Source organism: Macadamia integrifolia, unplaced genomic scaffold (genome assembly GCF_013358625.1).
Source record: "Macadamia integrifolia cultivar HAES 741 unplaced genomic scaffold, SCU_Mint_v3 scaffold1377, whole genome shotgun sequence".
Classification (NCBI taxonomy): domain Eukaryota; kingdom Viridiplantae; phylum Streptophyta; class Magnoliopsida; order Proteales; family Proteaceae; genus Macadamia; species Macadamia integrifolia.
In genome coordinates, this window is record NW_024868182.1 from 71,571 (window position 1) to 85,323 (window position 13,753).

Consider the following 13,753-nt stretch of genomic DNA (forward strand, 5'->3'; position numbering starts at 1 on the left):
GAGAAACATAGTTACTATGTGGTCTTAATGATCAAATAGCCTTAGAATGGCGGGTATAACTCTGTTGGATCTTCTGAGGAAAAATCCGTCATGTTTTGGCCTAAACCCTGCATTCTTATGCGTTATTCTCTGTTTATGCTTATGGTGCCATTGCTTCTGTTGCAACTGGAAGCCCTGTTATGTGTTTATATTGAAACATAACAGGGGGCATAAGGGTCTAGGGTTGGCCCCAGGATCCTTGCTCTTCATTTAGTTCTTAGGACATGCTTGGGATGAGACCTAACATAACATGTCATTCCTCACTTATCCGATAACGGTCATTTTAGTCTTGCCCCTAATATTTTAGCTCCTTCAATCCTCGGCCTCTGTTCAACATGGCTATATCCCCTCAAACCACTTTCTCGAAGCTTGTCATTGACCAATGCAACTCCCAAATTAACTTCAATTTGTTCATTCCCTACTTTACCTTCCTAGTTTTGTTGTATTAACTTTAATTTGTTCATTCCTTACTTTACCTTCCAAGTTTTGTTGTACATCCATCTTAACATCCACATCTCAGCTACACATAGCTTCTCTATAACATTTCTTAATTGTCCAAACATTTCACCTCATACATCATAACCATTTGAACAACATTCCTATAGAATTTTCCCTTAAACTTTAAAGGGATACGTTGGTCAAACAACACAGTTAGAGTAGCATTTCCCCAAAATACCAGTCCAATTGCGACTTCAAAACCAAGGTCCCAGCTCATACAAAAATGCATATACAATTGCAACATGTACATTAACACAACTTTCTTTCATTAATAAAAATTCTGAATTTGTAAATTGTAGTGTATAGGAAAATATGGGTTGTAACGGCTAGCTTCCACAGCTAATAATAAGAATTGAAAGAAATAAACCATCTCAAGGAAAATCAATCTGTTCTGGTACTCAAATAGAAATCTCCAGTGGTTAAGAATACGTGTTTCCTCAACTGCACATCCACTGCTGGCTGACCGTCTATACAGTCTACCGAGATCTGTGAAAATACAAAATAAATAAATGGATAAATAAAGCAGTCCTTGCTAAAGAAAGAGGACAGAAGGAATTTCCTGAGTTAAGAATGAGCATCTTAACCAAACCTTATCATTGCCATTTTGGAACTCTGACTTCAGGTTATGGTAATCCCTTGACAACAAATAGATCTGTAAACCTTCTGAAAATTTCGCATTGCCTGCAATCATCAAAAAACAGCTTATAAGGAACAGAGAGACAGTACATCTAAGATTAGGTTGCTCTAATTTTGGCACAGCTGTTGGAAGAAAAATAAGCATACAAACTAAACCTGAATACAATGCAAGAACAGCATCAGAATTGAAATTTAGCGTGGGCCTCGCTAATCTGATAATAAATGATAATCCACACACACCATGGAAAGCCTCCTCGCAAAGCAAAACCTGCATGATTTGAATAATGGGAATAAACAATGAAGTGACCCAAGTCACCCAATTAAAGTCAGAGCCTATATGGAAACGGAAGTGAAAACTGTGTCTAATAATGCTGAGTAATAATTAAATTAAATTAAATATTAAGTTCCCATAACGAAATAGGAAGCAATTATTCCACAAAACTTACGGCAGTGGATTGAGTCTTGAAAGAAGGAAGAAGTGGAGAACCAAGTGTGTCTCTGATATAAGGCTCCTGCACATGGAATGTGTATTTAAAGATTGAATCTATCAGACCTACTCCAACATAGTGATACATAATGTGCAATTGTGATCATTCTGAAGGGAATTCAGTAGATTTTCTTCATGCCCAAACTAACTGTTGTACTTGCATTCCATTGACATTTCTACAACTCCTTCCTTTCAAATAACGAGAAAAAAAAAAAAATTCATGCTTTTACAATGTAATTGGATGAAGCTGTTTTTCATAAATATCCACAATTATCAGATCATGACTAAGGCCCTCTTTGGTATCATTTTTCTTTTTTATTTTTGTTCACAAAAATGGTTTTGGTTGCATTTGGCATCATTTATGGCCCTTGTTTCTATTTAAGAAAAAAAAATTGATAAAACACAAAAACCAAAAAGAGATCAAGAGTCATTTATGTGTTTTGGCCAAAATTAATTTTTAGTTATTTTTGCGTTGAACTTTATTGAGCACGTGTTTATTAAAATCCCAATATGGAGGGGTAAAGTAGTCATTTGATTTTTAATTAGAAATCCAAGCCCCTTGCCCCCTCTTCTTTAGTTCAAAGTAAGAAAGAGAGTTATAAGGAAGATGGGTGAAGGAACATCTCTTCACCCATTTCTTCAAAAAACCATTTTGCACATTGGGATACCAAACCATTTTTATGTTTTAATTAAAAAACCGTTTTTTGTCAAGTAGTTACCAAACCATTTTTATGTTTTACTAAAAAATGGTTTTCATTAATGATTTTGTTAAATAGGTAAAAGTAAAAAAGAAAAATGATACCAAAGAGGGCCTAAATTAGAATATAACAGTAAAAGAGTATTTATTTTGATATCTCAATATAATAATAATTAAAAGTCCCTATCATGGAACTGATTACTTGGTACAGCATCAATAAATTGATATTCTAAATATCAGAAAATGTAGATGTGCATAAAATGGAACCAGTTAATTGGTATAGCATCATTAAATTGAAATTGTCGTCGACTAAGTGCTACAAAGGCAGTAAGTAAACACCATACTTACTTGTGAATTCAAGACATGATGCAGCTTGGTTTTATTGTCATCAAGGGATTCGAAGTACATCTCTACAATGTCTGTCAGTTCAAGCCCAGCTTTCTTACGTAATTTTTGGACTCTATTAACAACCTATAAAGTTGGAAGTTTAGCATAGTCAACACAAAATATGTTAGGCCATTGTATTTCAATGAAAACTGTACATGAACTATTAAAAGAGAAAATAAAGAATTAAATCTCCTAAAAAGCACATTACATTATGCAAAATTCAATAATCAAATTATAAAAAATGTTCAAAAAGTACCTCTAGGAGGTTTATGTTATAACTAACTCTTATGATTATGTTATCCAACACTACGAATATGAGTCAAATTGTAACAATCATTTTTTTTTTCAAATTTGCTGCACATTAGCATAAACCCTACATTCATAATAGGACATTGCAGAAAATAAAGCAATTTTAACTGGTACATGTGTCCCTCATGCTATTCAACTTATACATTGGTACATACAAATAGAGGTTAAAAATTTTCAAGACTGGAGGTTAATGAAAATTTCATAGTGAAATTTAGTTGCATGGCATAACTGAAACTTTGTGAAAAAATTGGTAAGATGTGACTGTTTAAGGTAGGATAGCCAACATCCAATTAGGAGAACCTAATCATTTCCATTGGATGGGGTAATGACTTGTATTAAATATGACACCAGCATACTGTATATACAATAATGAAGAGAAAATTCTAGAGTATTACAAGGACCATTAAACCCCTTAAGACCTAAGGAGAATCTGACACTTTCCCTAAAACTCATTATTACAACACTCCCCCTTAAACTAGTGCATAGATATCACATATGCCCAACTTGCAAATAATAAGATGAAGCATCTTACAATTAAGGCCCATTTAGTAAATACATCAACCAGTTTTTCACTACTAGGAACAAAAGGCAAAGCGATAAAACCCATATCCAGCTTCTCTTTGATGAAGTGTCGATCGATGTCCACATGCTTGATTCGATTATGCTAGACAACGTTGTGAGAAATATTGATGGCAAATTTGTTGTCACAAAAGAACTTCGTAGGAAGGGTACCAAGGACAGCCAAATCTGTGAGAAGACCATGAAGTCATAAGAGCTCACAAATTCCATGGGCCATAACATTAAACTCTACTTCAGCAATTGACCGGGGCAACGGCTTGCTTCTTGCTTCACCAAGTACATAGTTGTCATGGCGTCATGGCGACCCAAGGCGATAGAGGGGGGCTAATCGATTTGGTGGTGAATCGCCCGCTATGGCATTGCCAAATCGCCCATGTGTTATTTTTTATATCCCCTATTTTGTAAAATTAGTTTGTATGTTATAATATATACCCTATGACTTAAAAAAATAATCAACATTAAGCAACATCAAGTTATAAAAAATCAAGAGTCACACTCACATCAAGTCTAAGATTACTCAAATCTAACTTGTTATGACAAATGTTCCGGTCAAACTTATTTTAAAGTGCGCGAATGCTGTTAAATCGCCTGAATGGAAATAATTTTATGGACATCGAAACAAAAGATTATTTTATCGGACTTTTGATTTTTAGCAATGTTCTACCATGATTTTTTTCAAAATTGAGAAAAACCTTAGCATTCGAAAGTTGAAAATCATCCTGCTACAAAAAAATTATATATATATATATATGTTTTTATTCTTGGACCAGGGGTTGACTTTTTATCCTTTTGAAATTTGATTTTTAAACTACTTTTATTGGATTCAAATAGGGGGGTATTTGCTTACTTATGAATAATATCTTAAGTAAATGAAATAACAAAATATAAAATCATTTACTTAAATGGTATTTGGCATAAATAAGTGCAAAAAATATAAGGCGATATACAGTGCAATAAGGCGATAGTCGTGATGCAGTTGCACGATCAACTTAAAAAAATATATATAAAAAAAATAAAAATAAAAATAAAAATAAAATCTTTTGATTTTATTTTACTTTATTTTAGAAATAATTTCCTATGAAATTAGCTAGCTTCTAATTTTAGATTAGTTTCCATTTTCAAGTAGTTTCCATTAATTATTTGATTTTTCCTTTATATTAGTCATGTAATAGAGAAGAACTCAGTTTTAGATTTTGAAGAATAGAAATTTGATTGAGAGTTTTTGGTTTTGAAACCATGGCTGCCGATTCCCCCTTCTTTCTCTGAAATTTTCCCATCTCTTCTCTTCCATTCTTTTACTTCCCCTTTATTTCTTCTCCTTCTTTTAATTTTCTGGTTTTTCTTCCCTTAACCCTGTTCTGGGCGACATTACCATATCTGAAAGGAGGCGTCACTGCAGCTTTGTCTCCAATCGATTGACTCTAGGATTTGGGTCGAAGGTAGCCTATACCTAAGTGACTTACCCCTTGGAGTTCCTGATCTTACGTATCTTCTATGGTGAGAAATCAGAACAACAAACAGACTGAACCCTAGCTTCCGCTAGATTCAGTTGCAGGTTTCACTACAGGTCTGATTAGGAGCTTTTAAGGCTTGTCGAACTTGGGTCTACACTCCTCTTGCTACTGCAATCCATTCCCGGAAACCTGAGGTCGAAATTTATTGTCCAAATCCTTCTTGTTCTACCGCCAGCCCTCCTCTCTTAGCACTGGTTCAATTTATCGTGGAGAAGAAGAAGATCAGTTTTTAAAATTACTGGCTGGACTTTATTTCAGGTTATACTCCCTTTGTTTAAAAATTCAGAATAAGCCCTTATATTAAAGTTTTTAGTTCTAGAACTACCCAACTGCCTAATAATTATTTCTAAGGCCCTGCTTGTTCCTAAATTTACAAGATTGCCCCCCAACCATTAAATTTGAGATTTTGTCATTCTTGTGGGCCCTAAGCGATCCAATCCCTAATTTTGGGAACCCAGATCCGCATCAAGTGGTATCAGAGCAAATTTTCCTGCAATTTTCTAACCATGGCAAATCACATCACCAATGCTGAGTTGCACAAATTGTATCGTGAGTTAGCCGAGAACCAACAGAAGACTGATGCTAGGCTTGAGATGACTGAAGCCAAGTTTGATAAGTTTATGGAAGAGATGATTGCCTTTATGAGGAGGTCCGACAAGCGAGCTGAAGAAGGATCCTCTACATTACCCCCTCAGCTCAACACTTTACGGATCGAAGACACACCTCAGAGGCAGCAATCTGATCCAGTTGTTCCCCAGGATGTTACCCGGCAATTTTCTGACAGAGAGTATGGCATCAAAGTTGAGGTTCCCGAGTTTAGTGGTGAAAAGGGATCTAAGGAATTTCTTGACTGGCTTACCAAAGTGGAGAGAATTTTTGCGTACAAGTCTCTTCCAGACGTGAAGAAGTGTGAACTCATCATCACCAAGTTTATTGGGTATGCATGTTCATGGTGGGATGATGTACTACATGCAAGGTTTGTCAGAAGACTTGGACCCGTTATCAATTGGGAGGTTATGAAGCAGATCCTGACTGAAAAATTTGTTCCCCTTAATTATGAAAAGGTAATGTTCCATAAATTACTTAACTTGCAACAAGGGAACAAAGATGTGGATTCTTACACCCTCGAATTCCACAAACTGTCTTCAAGGTGTCGGCTTCAGGAAACAGACCAGCAACGGGTGATGCGATATATCAGTGGGTTAAGTACTGAGATTCGACTTGAGTTGGCTAACACTGATTTCAGGTCTGTTGATGTGATAGCAGCTCATACGAAGACAGCTGAAGAGAAGTTCATTTATTGGAAGGGTATGCTCAAGACTTCTTCAGTTTATAGACCTCCCCCACGTATGGAGGAAAAGAAGCCTGAAGCTCGCAGAGTCGAAGAAAAAAGGTCAGAGATCAACAAGGACAGTGTTGGGGTGAAGAATATCATATGCCATAGTTGTGGCGAGAAGGGTCACTATTCCAACAAGTGTCCCAATAGGACTCGTTCTGTGAATGTAGCAGAGAAGCAGCCGACAGAGAAGAGTGAAGATGAATCTCATTTATATCCTTATCCCCTCGAGGACGATATTGTCGATTGTGGAGATGAGGATGTAGAAGTACATTCAGCTAGTCTTTCATCTTTTTCGAATAGACTAGTTGATAAGGCTCCTCTCTTCAGACAGAAGGGTACTCTCCTGCACGGCTCCGACCATACAGATGTTCATGCAGTTGTTGATACTGGGGCAGAAGCAAACTTCATATCTGCTGAATTTGTTCGAGCACACCACCTTCCACAGAAGCAGCTTTTCAAGAAGATTCATGTGCAAGGTTTTGGACCCACAGCTCGAGAAGAGGCCACTGCAGTTGTTCGAGTACACTTACAGTTTGGGCCGATACAGTACCATGTCACCTGTTTGGTCACCCCATTGGCACACTACAACATTCTTCTAGGGCGACCTTGGCAGCGACATGCAGGCATTCTCTATGATGGCGCACGGAACACCATCAAGGTGAAGCAAGGAGGTCGTATGTACTTAATGAGGTCACACGCATTATCAGACATGCCACGTCGTCGACTGACTCCTGCTCTAGTGACACGTCAGCCTATCCTCCATCCTCTTGGTGTTATGTTCCCATTTTCTGCTTCGAGATACGTGCCACCTCATCAGCGATCAACTTACAAGGGTATCTTGGGAGCACGACCTAACTCGACGGAGTCGAGTTCTTTTAAGACCGGGAGAGCTGATGCAATTGCACAATCGACTTAAAAAAAAAAATCTTTTGATTTAATTTTATTTTGTTTTAGAAATAATTTCCTATAAAATTAGCTAGCTTCTAATTTTAGATTAGTTTTCATTAATTATTTGATTTTTTCTTTATATTAGTCATGTAATAGAGAAGAACTCAGCTTTAGATTTTGAAGAATAGAAATTTGATTGAGAGTTTTTGGTTTTGAAACCATGGCTGCCGATTCCCCCTTCTTCTTTCTCTGAAATTTTCCCATCTCTTCTCTTCCATTCTTTTACTACCCCTTTATTTCTTCTCCTTCTTTTAAATTTCTGGTTTTTCTTCCCTTACCCTGTTCTGGGCGACATTACCATATCTGAAAGGAGGCGTCACTGCAGCTTTGTCTCCAATCGATTGACTCTAGGATTTGGGTCGAAGGTAGCCTATACCTAGGCGACTTACCCTTTGGAGTTTTTGATCTTACGTATCTTCTATGGTGAGAAATCAGAACAAACAGACTGAACCCTAGCTTCCGCCAGATTCAGTTGCAGGTTTCACTACAGGTCTGATTAGGAGCTTTTGAGGCTTGTCGAACTTGGGTCTACACTCCTCTTGCTGCTGCGATCCATTCCCGAAAACCTGAGGTCAAGATTTTCTGTCCAAATCCTTCTTGTTCTACCGCCAGCCCTCCTCTCTTAGCACTGGTTCAGTTTATCGTGGAGAAGAAGATTAGTTTTTAAAATTACTGGCTGGACTTTATTTCAGGCTATACTCCCTTTGTTTAAAATTTCAGAATAAGCCCTTATATTAAAGTTTTTAGTTCTAGAACTACCCAGCTGCCTAATAATTATTTCTATGGCCCTGCTTGTTCCTAAATTTACAAGATTGCCCCCCAACCATTAAATTTGAGATCTTTAGTCGTTCTTGTGGGCCCTAAGCGATCCAATCCCTGATTTTGGGAACCCGGATCCACATCAAGTCGCCTAGGCCCAAGGCAAATTGCATGGATGCCAAGGCCAAGTAACCAAGTCACCACCAACAAAGGTGCAATAACTAGTAGTAAGCCTGTGATCATCAGGAGAACCAACCCAATCAGCATCCGTAAAGGCCTCCACCCTAAGGTGATCATGAGGGGAAAAAATGATGCCACGTCATGGGGCAGACTTTAGGTAACGAAGAATACACAGTACCACATCCATATGTGTCGAGTAAGGATCATGCATTACTAATCAGGCTGACAGAAAATGCTACGAAAGGGCGTGTATGAGAAAGATAGATCAAGCGCCCCACTCATAGTTGTCACGGCCTCAAATCGATCTAAGGCGGTGGAGGGGTGGCTAATCGATTTGGCGATGAATCGCCCGTTATGGCGTTGCCATGGCGGTCAAATCGTCTATATGTCATTTTTTTTCCCTATTTTTTAAAGTTATTTAGTATGTTATTTTTGTATTTTCCCTATTTTCTGAAGTTATTTAGCATGCTACAAGCCTACAATATATTCCCTATAACATATAAAACCAAAATTAAGCAACATCAAATCATCAAATCATCAAAAATCAACATAGCCCTGTCAAAATAACTCTGCATTTTACAAAAAATCGACCGCCTAGTGAATCAGGCGTACCTGACGTCCATGGCAGTGCCATGGCGATGCCTATCAGCCAATGGCGACCGCCATTTGTGAGTCACATAAATCGTAGCACTGCCATGAACTTCATTTTCAGCCAGGACACCAAATCGCCGCCCTAGGCGTCGCCATGACAACTATGGCCCCACTAATCTCTGATATCTCCCCTTGTCCACATAATCACCTTCCTTGCTACTCAGGTGACTGTTAGATTCAATAAAAGTATCCATCAGCTTGCACTTTAACATTCCTATCTCAGAAAGAAGGTCAAGCACATATTTCTGCTGAGACAAGTAGATCTCGCGAGAAAACCTAGCAACTTCAATGCCAAGGAAGTAATGAAGTTGTCTTACATCTTTGATCTCGAATTCCTCACCCAAGTATCTCTTGATGCTAGAGATCTATAAGATCATCACTAATAACAATATCATCTAGAAAAACTATCAATATAGAAATCTTCCCACCAAATCTCTTGATGAACAGAGTGTGGTTGGCATTGCTTTGAGAGTAGCCTGTAGCAACCATAGCCTTGTGAAAACACCTGATCCATGCACAAGGGGATTGCTTCAGCCATATAATGCACGCTTCAGCTTGCATACCTTCCCTTGTGCTTTGGAGAAAGTGAACCTAAGGGAAATATCCATATACACTTCCTCCTCAAGTTCCCTATAAAGGAAGACATTCTTCACATTTAGCTATTGAAGATCCCAATCTAAGTTAGCGCCACAAGATAAGATAACACGGATTGTGTTTATCTTAGCAACTAGAAAAAATGTCTCCTGGTAGTCAATCACATAATTTTGAGTGAACCCTTGCAAAAAGTCTAGCCTTGTAATGATCTATTGTATCATTAGCCTTTGTTTCACTGTGAAGACCCACTTACACCCAACTGTCTTCTTTTGTGAGGGAAGACACACTAGATCCCATGTTTCATTCTTTATTAAAACTTGCATCTCTTCAACCATAGCTGCTTGCCATTGTGAGTCTACACTCGCTTCCTGCCAGGTACGAGGAATGGACACAAAGGATAGACAAGACGTAAAACAATAATAAGAAGGAGAAAGTGACTCATAAGAAATAGTTTTAATAATAATATGTAAAGTACAGGACCTAGTGCCATTGCGAACAAAAATAGGCAACTCAAGAGACAGATCAACAAAAGGAGAAGGATAATTACTTAGGTCCAAGGGGACAAGATTAAGCTCGAGAGGAGATAACCAGCGTGATAGGGTAGGTGTTGGATGTGTAGTGGTCTGAGTTTGTTGTCTGGGACTATAAACATGCATCTCTGGTTGAAGCCGACCTGAAGTAAAAGAAGTAAGAGAGTCCCCCTCCCCCTGAAATAGGACATCAGCAAAACTAGCAAATTCAAAAGGCAACGACACATCTTCCACAATTGAAGGAGACTACCCCTAGAGAGGTGCCACCGTGTAGTAGGACGCAGATTCGTGGAAGACAAACATCCATAGTCACAAACCAATGCCGAGTATGAGGGTCAAAACACTGATAGCTTTCTGAGTAGAAGCATACCCCATAAAAAAATACATCGGAGACCACGAGGATCAAATTTCCCATTAGGATGATCTCGAGCATAACAGACACTACCAAATACCTTGGGAGGAACAAGAAAAGCAACAGAGCCTGGAGAAGATCAAAGGGAGCAGAAGGTTAGAACCCGAGAAGGCATATGGTTGATTAGAAAGTCTGCAGTGGGAATCGTGACACTCTAGTACTGGGGAGGAACATGTATCTCAAACATAAGAGAGTGGGCTACCTCACAAAGGTGGCAATTCTTCCTCTCAGCAATGCCATTCTAAGCCAGAGTATTAACACAAATGGTTTGATGGATCATCCCATGATATGAAAGGTAAGACTGCAAGGACCCCTCGAAGTATTCACGGCTATTGTCACTTCAAAGGATCTTAATGGTAGCCACACCGAACTGAGTCTAAATCATCCGATGAAACTGCTAAACATAATGGACTGAAAACAATGGAATGTCTCGTCCTTGTTTCCCATCATATAAACTCAAGTGGTACGAGAATAACGGTCAATAAAAGGGACAAACTTATAATAACCATTGACAGACACATAATAGGATGGACCCCAAATATCAAAATGTATCAATAAAAAAGGAGTGGCACTTTTATTTCCAGAAATAGAATAAGTGATCGAAGTTTGTTTAGCTAATGCAAATGCCTCACAAAAAACTGACTTGAAGTACAATGCTTAAAAGATAGAAAAATCCTAGCTAAAGTTCCCAAAGGAGGACATCCCAACCTGCAGCGCCACTGTAGTAACTTAGATATGGAAGGTGACAAAGGATGTTTGAAGAGTGACCAGATATTAACACCAAGTCATTATCAAGCAGATACAGACCACCATGCACACTACCAGAGCCAATCGTTGTCCCTATCACCAAATCCTAAAAAACACAATGAGACGAGAAAATTTTGACTTTACAATTAAGACTGGAAGTAAGACTACTAATGGACAATAGGTTAGTAGGAAAAAAGGGGACATACAACACAGTAGAAAGGGATCAAGGAGTACAGCTAACAAAGCCCTTTCCCAAAATAGTGGAATGAGTCTTGTTAGCTAACTTGACCTTACCATTATAAGGACAGGTAGTGTACTGTGATAAAAGAGAAAAGCATCTTGTCATATGATCGGAAGCCATATAATATATAATCTAAGGGGTAGAAGGGACAGACATAGTACGGCCACTAAAAAGAGATACCTGACTAAGAAGGGATATTATGAACAAAGCTCGCAGTGGCTGATGCAGGAGAGCCCGGACGTGTCAAAAGGCACCAGAGGACAATAAGCTCATCAAATGATAGCGAGGTTGCTGAGGTGCTAGGAGCAAAGTCAGAATCTGGACCTCAATATGGTTAGCCTGATCAGGAGTACCAGCATGACACTTCCCTCGCCCTTTGCCAAATGTATCAGTAGTATGACCATTAAGCTTCTAACAATGCTCCTTGGTGTGACGCTCCTTTCCCACAATAATCGCATTCTAGTGGAACTTTGGTAAAGGAGCCACCAGACTGTGGGACTATGCTGAAGGACTGAGTGCCAAAGACAAGTGCAGATCTCTCGATGGGAGGGCAATATGATGTGAAAGCATAGTGGTACAAATGTCCTCAAGTTGGATCACAGCATAGGCTTGATCCAAGGTAAGAAAGGGAGTATGGCTCAGAAACTGGGATCGCAACTGATCAAACTCTACATTTAAACCTACCAGAAAGTCATATGCTCAGATCTTGTCCTCTCATTTCTAAAATCTGGTGACGTCCGCAGGAGTGGAAGGAGTATACTCCTCATAGAACTCCAGCTCATTCCATAGTGTGCATAGCTCATAGTATTACTGTAATAGTATGACCTCTCTCTGCCTCGGATCCCTTACCTTCTGGCGTAGTTCGAACTTGAGCCTCATTCCCCACCTTGGAGTAAATCTCTTGTACAATCTTCCAAATCTTCCCAGTGGAGTTAAAAAGGAGATAGACACATAAAAGTTGTGGCTGCATGGAGTTGATAAGAAAGGCCATAACTAGAGAGTTGACATACTTCCAATTGTCAATCTCAAAGCTTGTGGTCGAATGCTTCAAGGTTCCAGTGACATACCCATAATAGCCACGAGACTTGATGGAGATGAGGATGGAGCGTGACCATATAAGATCGTTTGTACCATCAAGCATGATAGCACAAAGAGGAAAGGTGGAAGAGCTGAGGTGTCTCCACTAATAAAAGAGCTGGTAGACATGGAAGAGGCACCAACTGAAGGTAGAAGCACCAAAAACTACTAAAAAGCAGGAAAAACCCTGAAAACCCTCAAAATTGATAAAAGGTGAAAACCCTAACAAATCGATTTTGGGGAGATCTGGAACAGAGTCCTGAGATCGTAAAGTGGCTAGAGCATACTGCTAGAAGGATAAGGAGCACCAACCAACATCAAAACGATTAGAGCATCAAATAGGGATAGAGCACCATTGCATAAAAATCAATTTCAAGGGAAAAAGAACCCTAAAAAAGTCAATGTAGATGGGGACTGGGTCTCTCAGATCATTGTGGAAGAGAGTCTGAGAGACCAGAGAAGAAGAAAATGAAGGCTAGTGACTCCCTTGGTGGTCTAAGGAACTACCACAGAGAGAGAAGCAGAAGAAGAAAGATGGTGGGAGGCACGGATGGAGGGAGAGAGTAACATCGAGCAAGAGAAAGAGAAAGAGAAAGAGATGGGAGGTTGGATCCAAATGCTCTGATACCATGTTGGAGGGGGTAATGACTTGTGTTAAATATGACACCAGCCCTCTTAAAATGGGAAATGGGAGAAACCCCTACGGTAAGGATTCTCTCGTTCTTGAAATGTTTGAATCAGAATTCATTATTTTTTGTCAACTACGTTATACCATCTCTGCATTTGATTGTTATTCACTTATTTGTTACTTAATTTTGTCAATTAGGTTGTACCATCTCGTTCTTAAAAAGTTAATTACACTTGGGCACCTTGTCGCCTAGGCTCCTCCCCCCTCCACCGCCCTAGGTTGCCCTTGGCCCAACTCCTTGATAACTACGCATCCACCAAAGAAAAAAAGATTTATGCAGGACCTCCTTTTCTCTTTTTCCTACTTTTTTGACTGGGCCTGGTCTTCGCAATAAGACATATAAGGAAACCTAACCCCCTGGGCATCCAATGCACCTTGTTGCCTAAGTAACACCTTGAAAACTATGATCTGAATTTATATTGGAGGAGTTAAAGAGACATA

At 39.0% G+C, this 13,753-nt stretch overlaps 1 protein-coding gene across 1 annotated transcript in view; it reads right to left on the bottom strand.

Annotated features, from left to right (window-relative positions):
• Positions 1 to 780: 780 nt before the first annotated feature.
• The window catches only part of LOC122063601 (isoleucine--tRNA ligase, cytoplasmic-like), a 28,146-nt gene continuing 15,173 nt past the window's right edge, over positions 781 to 13,753 (bottom strand). The window contains exons 7-11 of the mRNA XM_042627304.1: positions 2,706 to 2,828; positions 1,620 to 1,685; positions 1,330 to 1,441; positions 1,127 to 1,218; positions 781 to 1,023 (exon numbers count right to left, since the gene is read on the bottom strand). Coding sequence (XP_042483238.1) covers positions 919 to 1,023; positions 1,127 to 1,218; positions 1,330 to 1,441; positions 1,620 to 1,685; positions 2,706 to 2,828 — 498 coding nt within the window. The 3' untranslated portion in view covers positions 781 to 918. The remainder of the gene's footprint in view (positions 1,024 to 1,126; positions 1,219 to 1,329; positions 1,442 to 1,619; positions 1,686 to 2,705; positions 2,829 to 13,753) is intronic.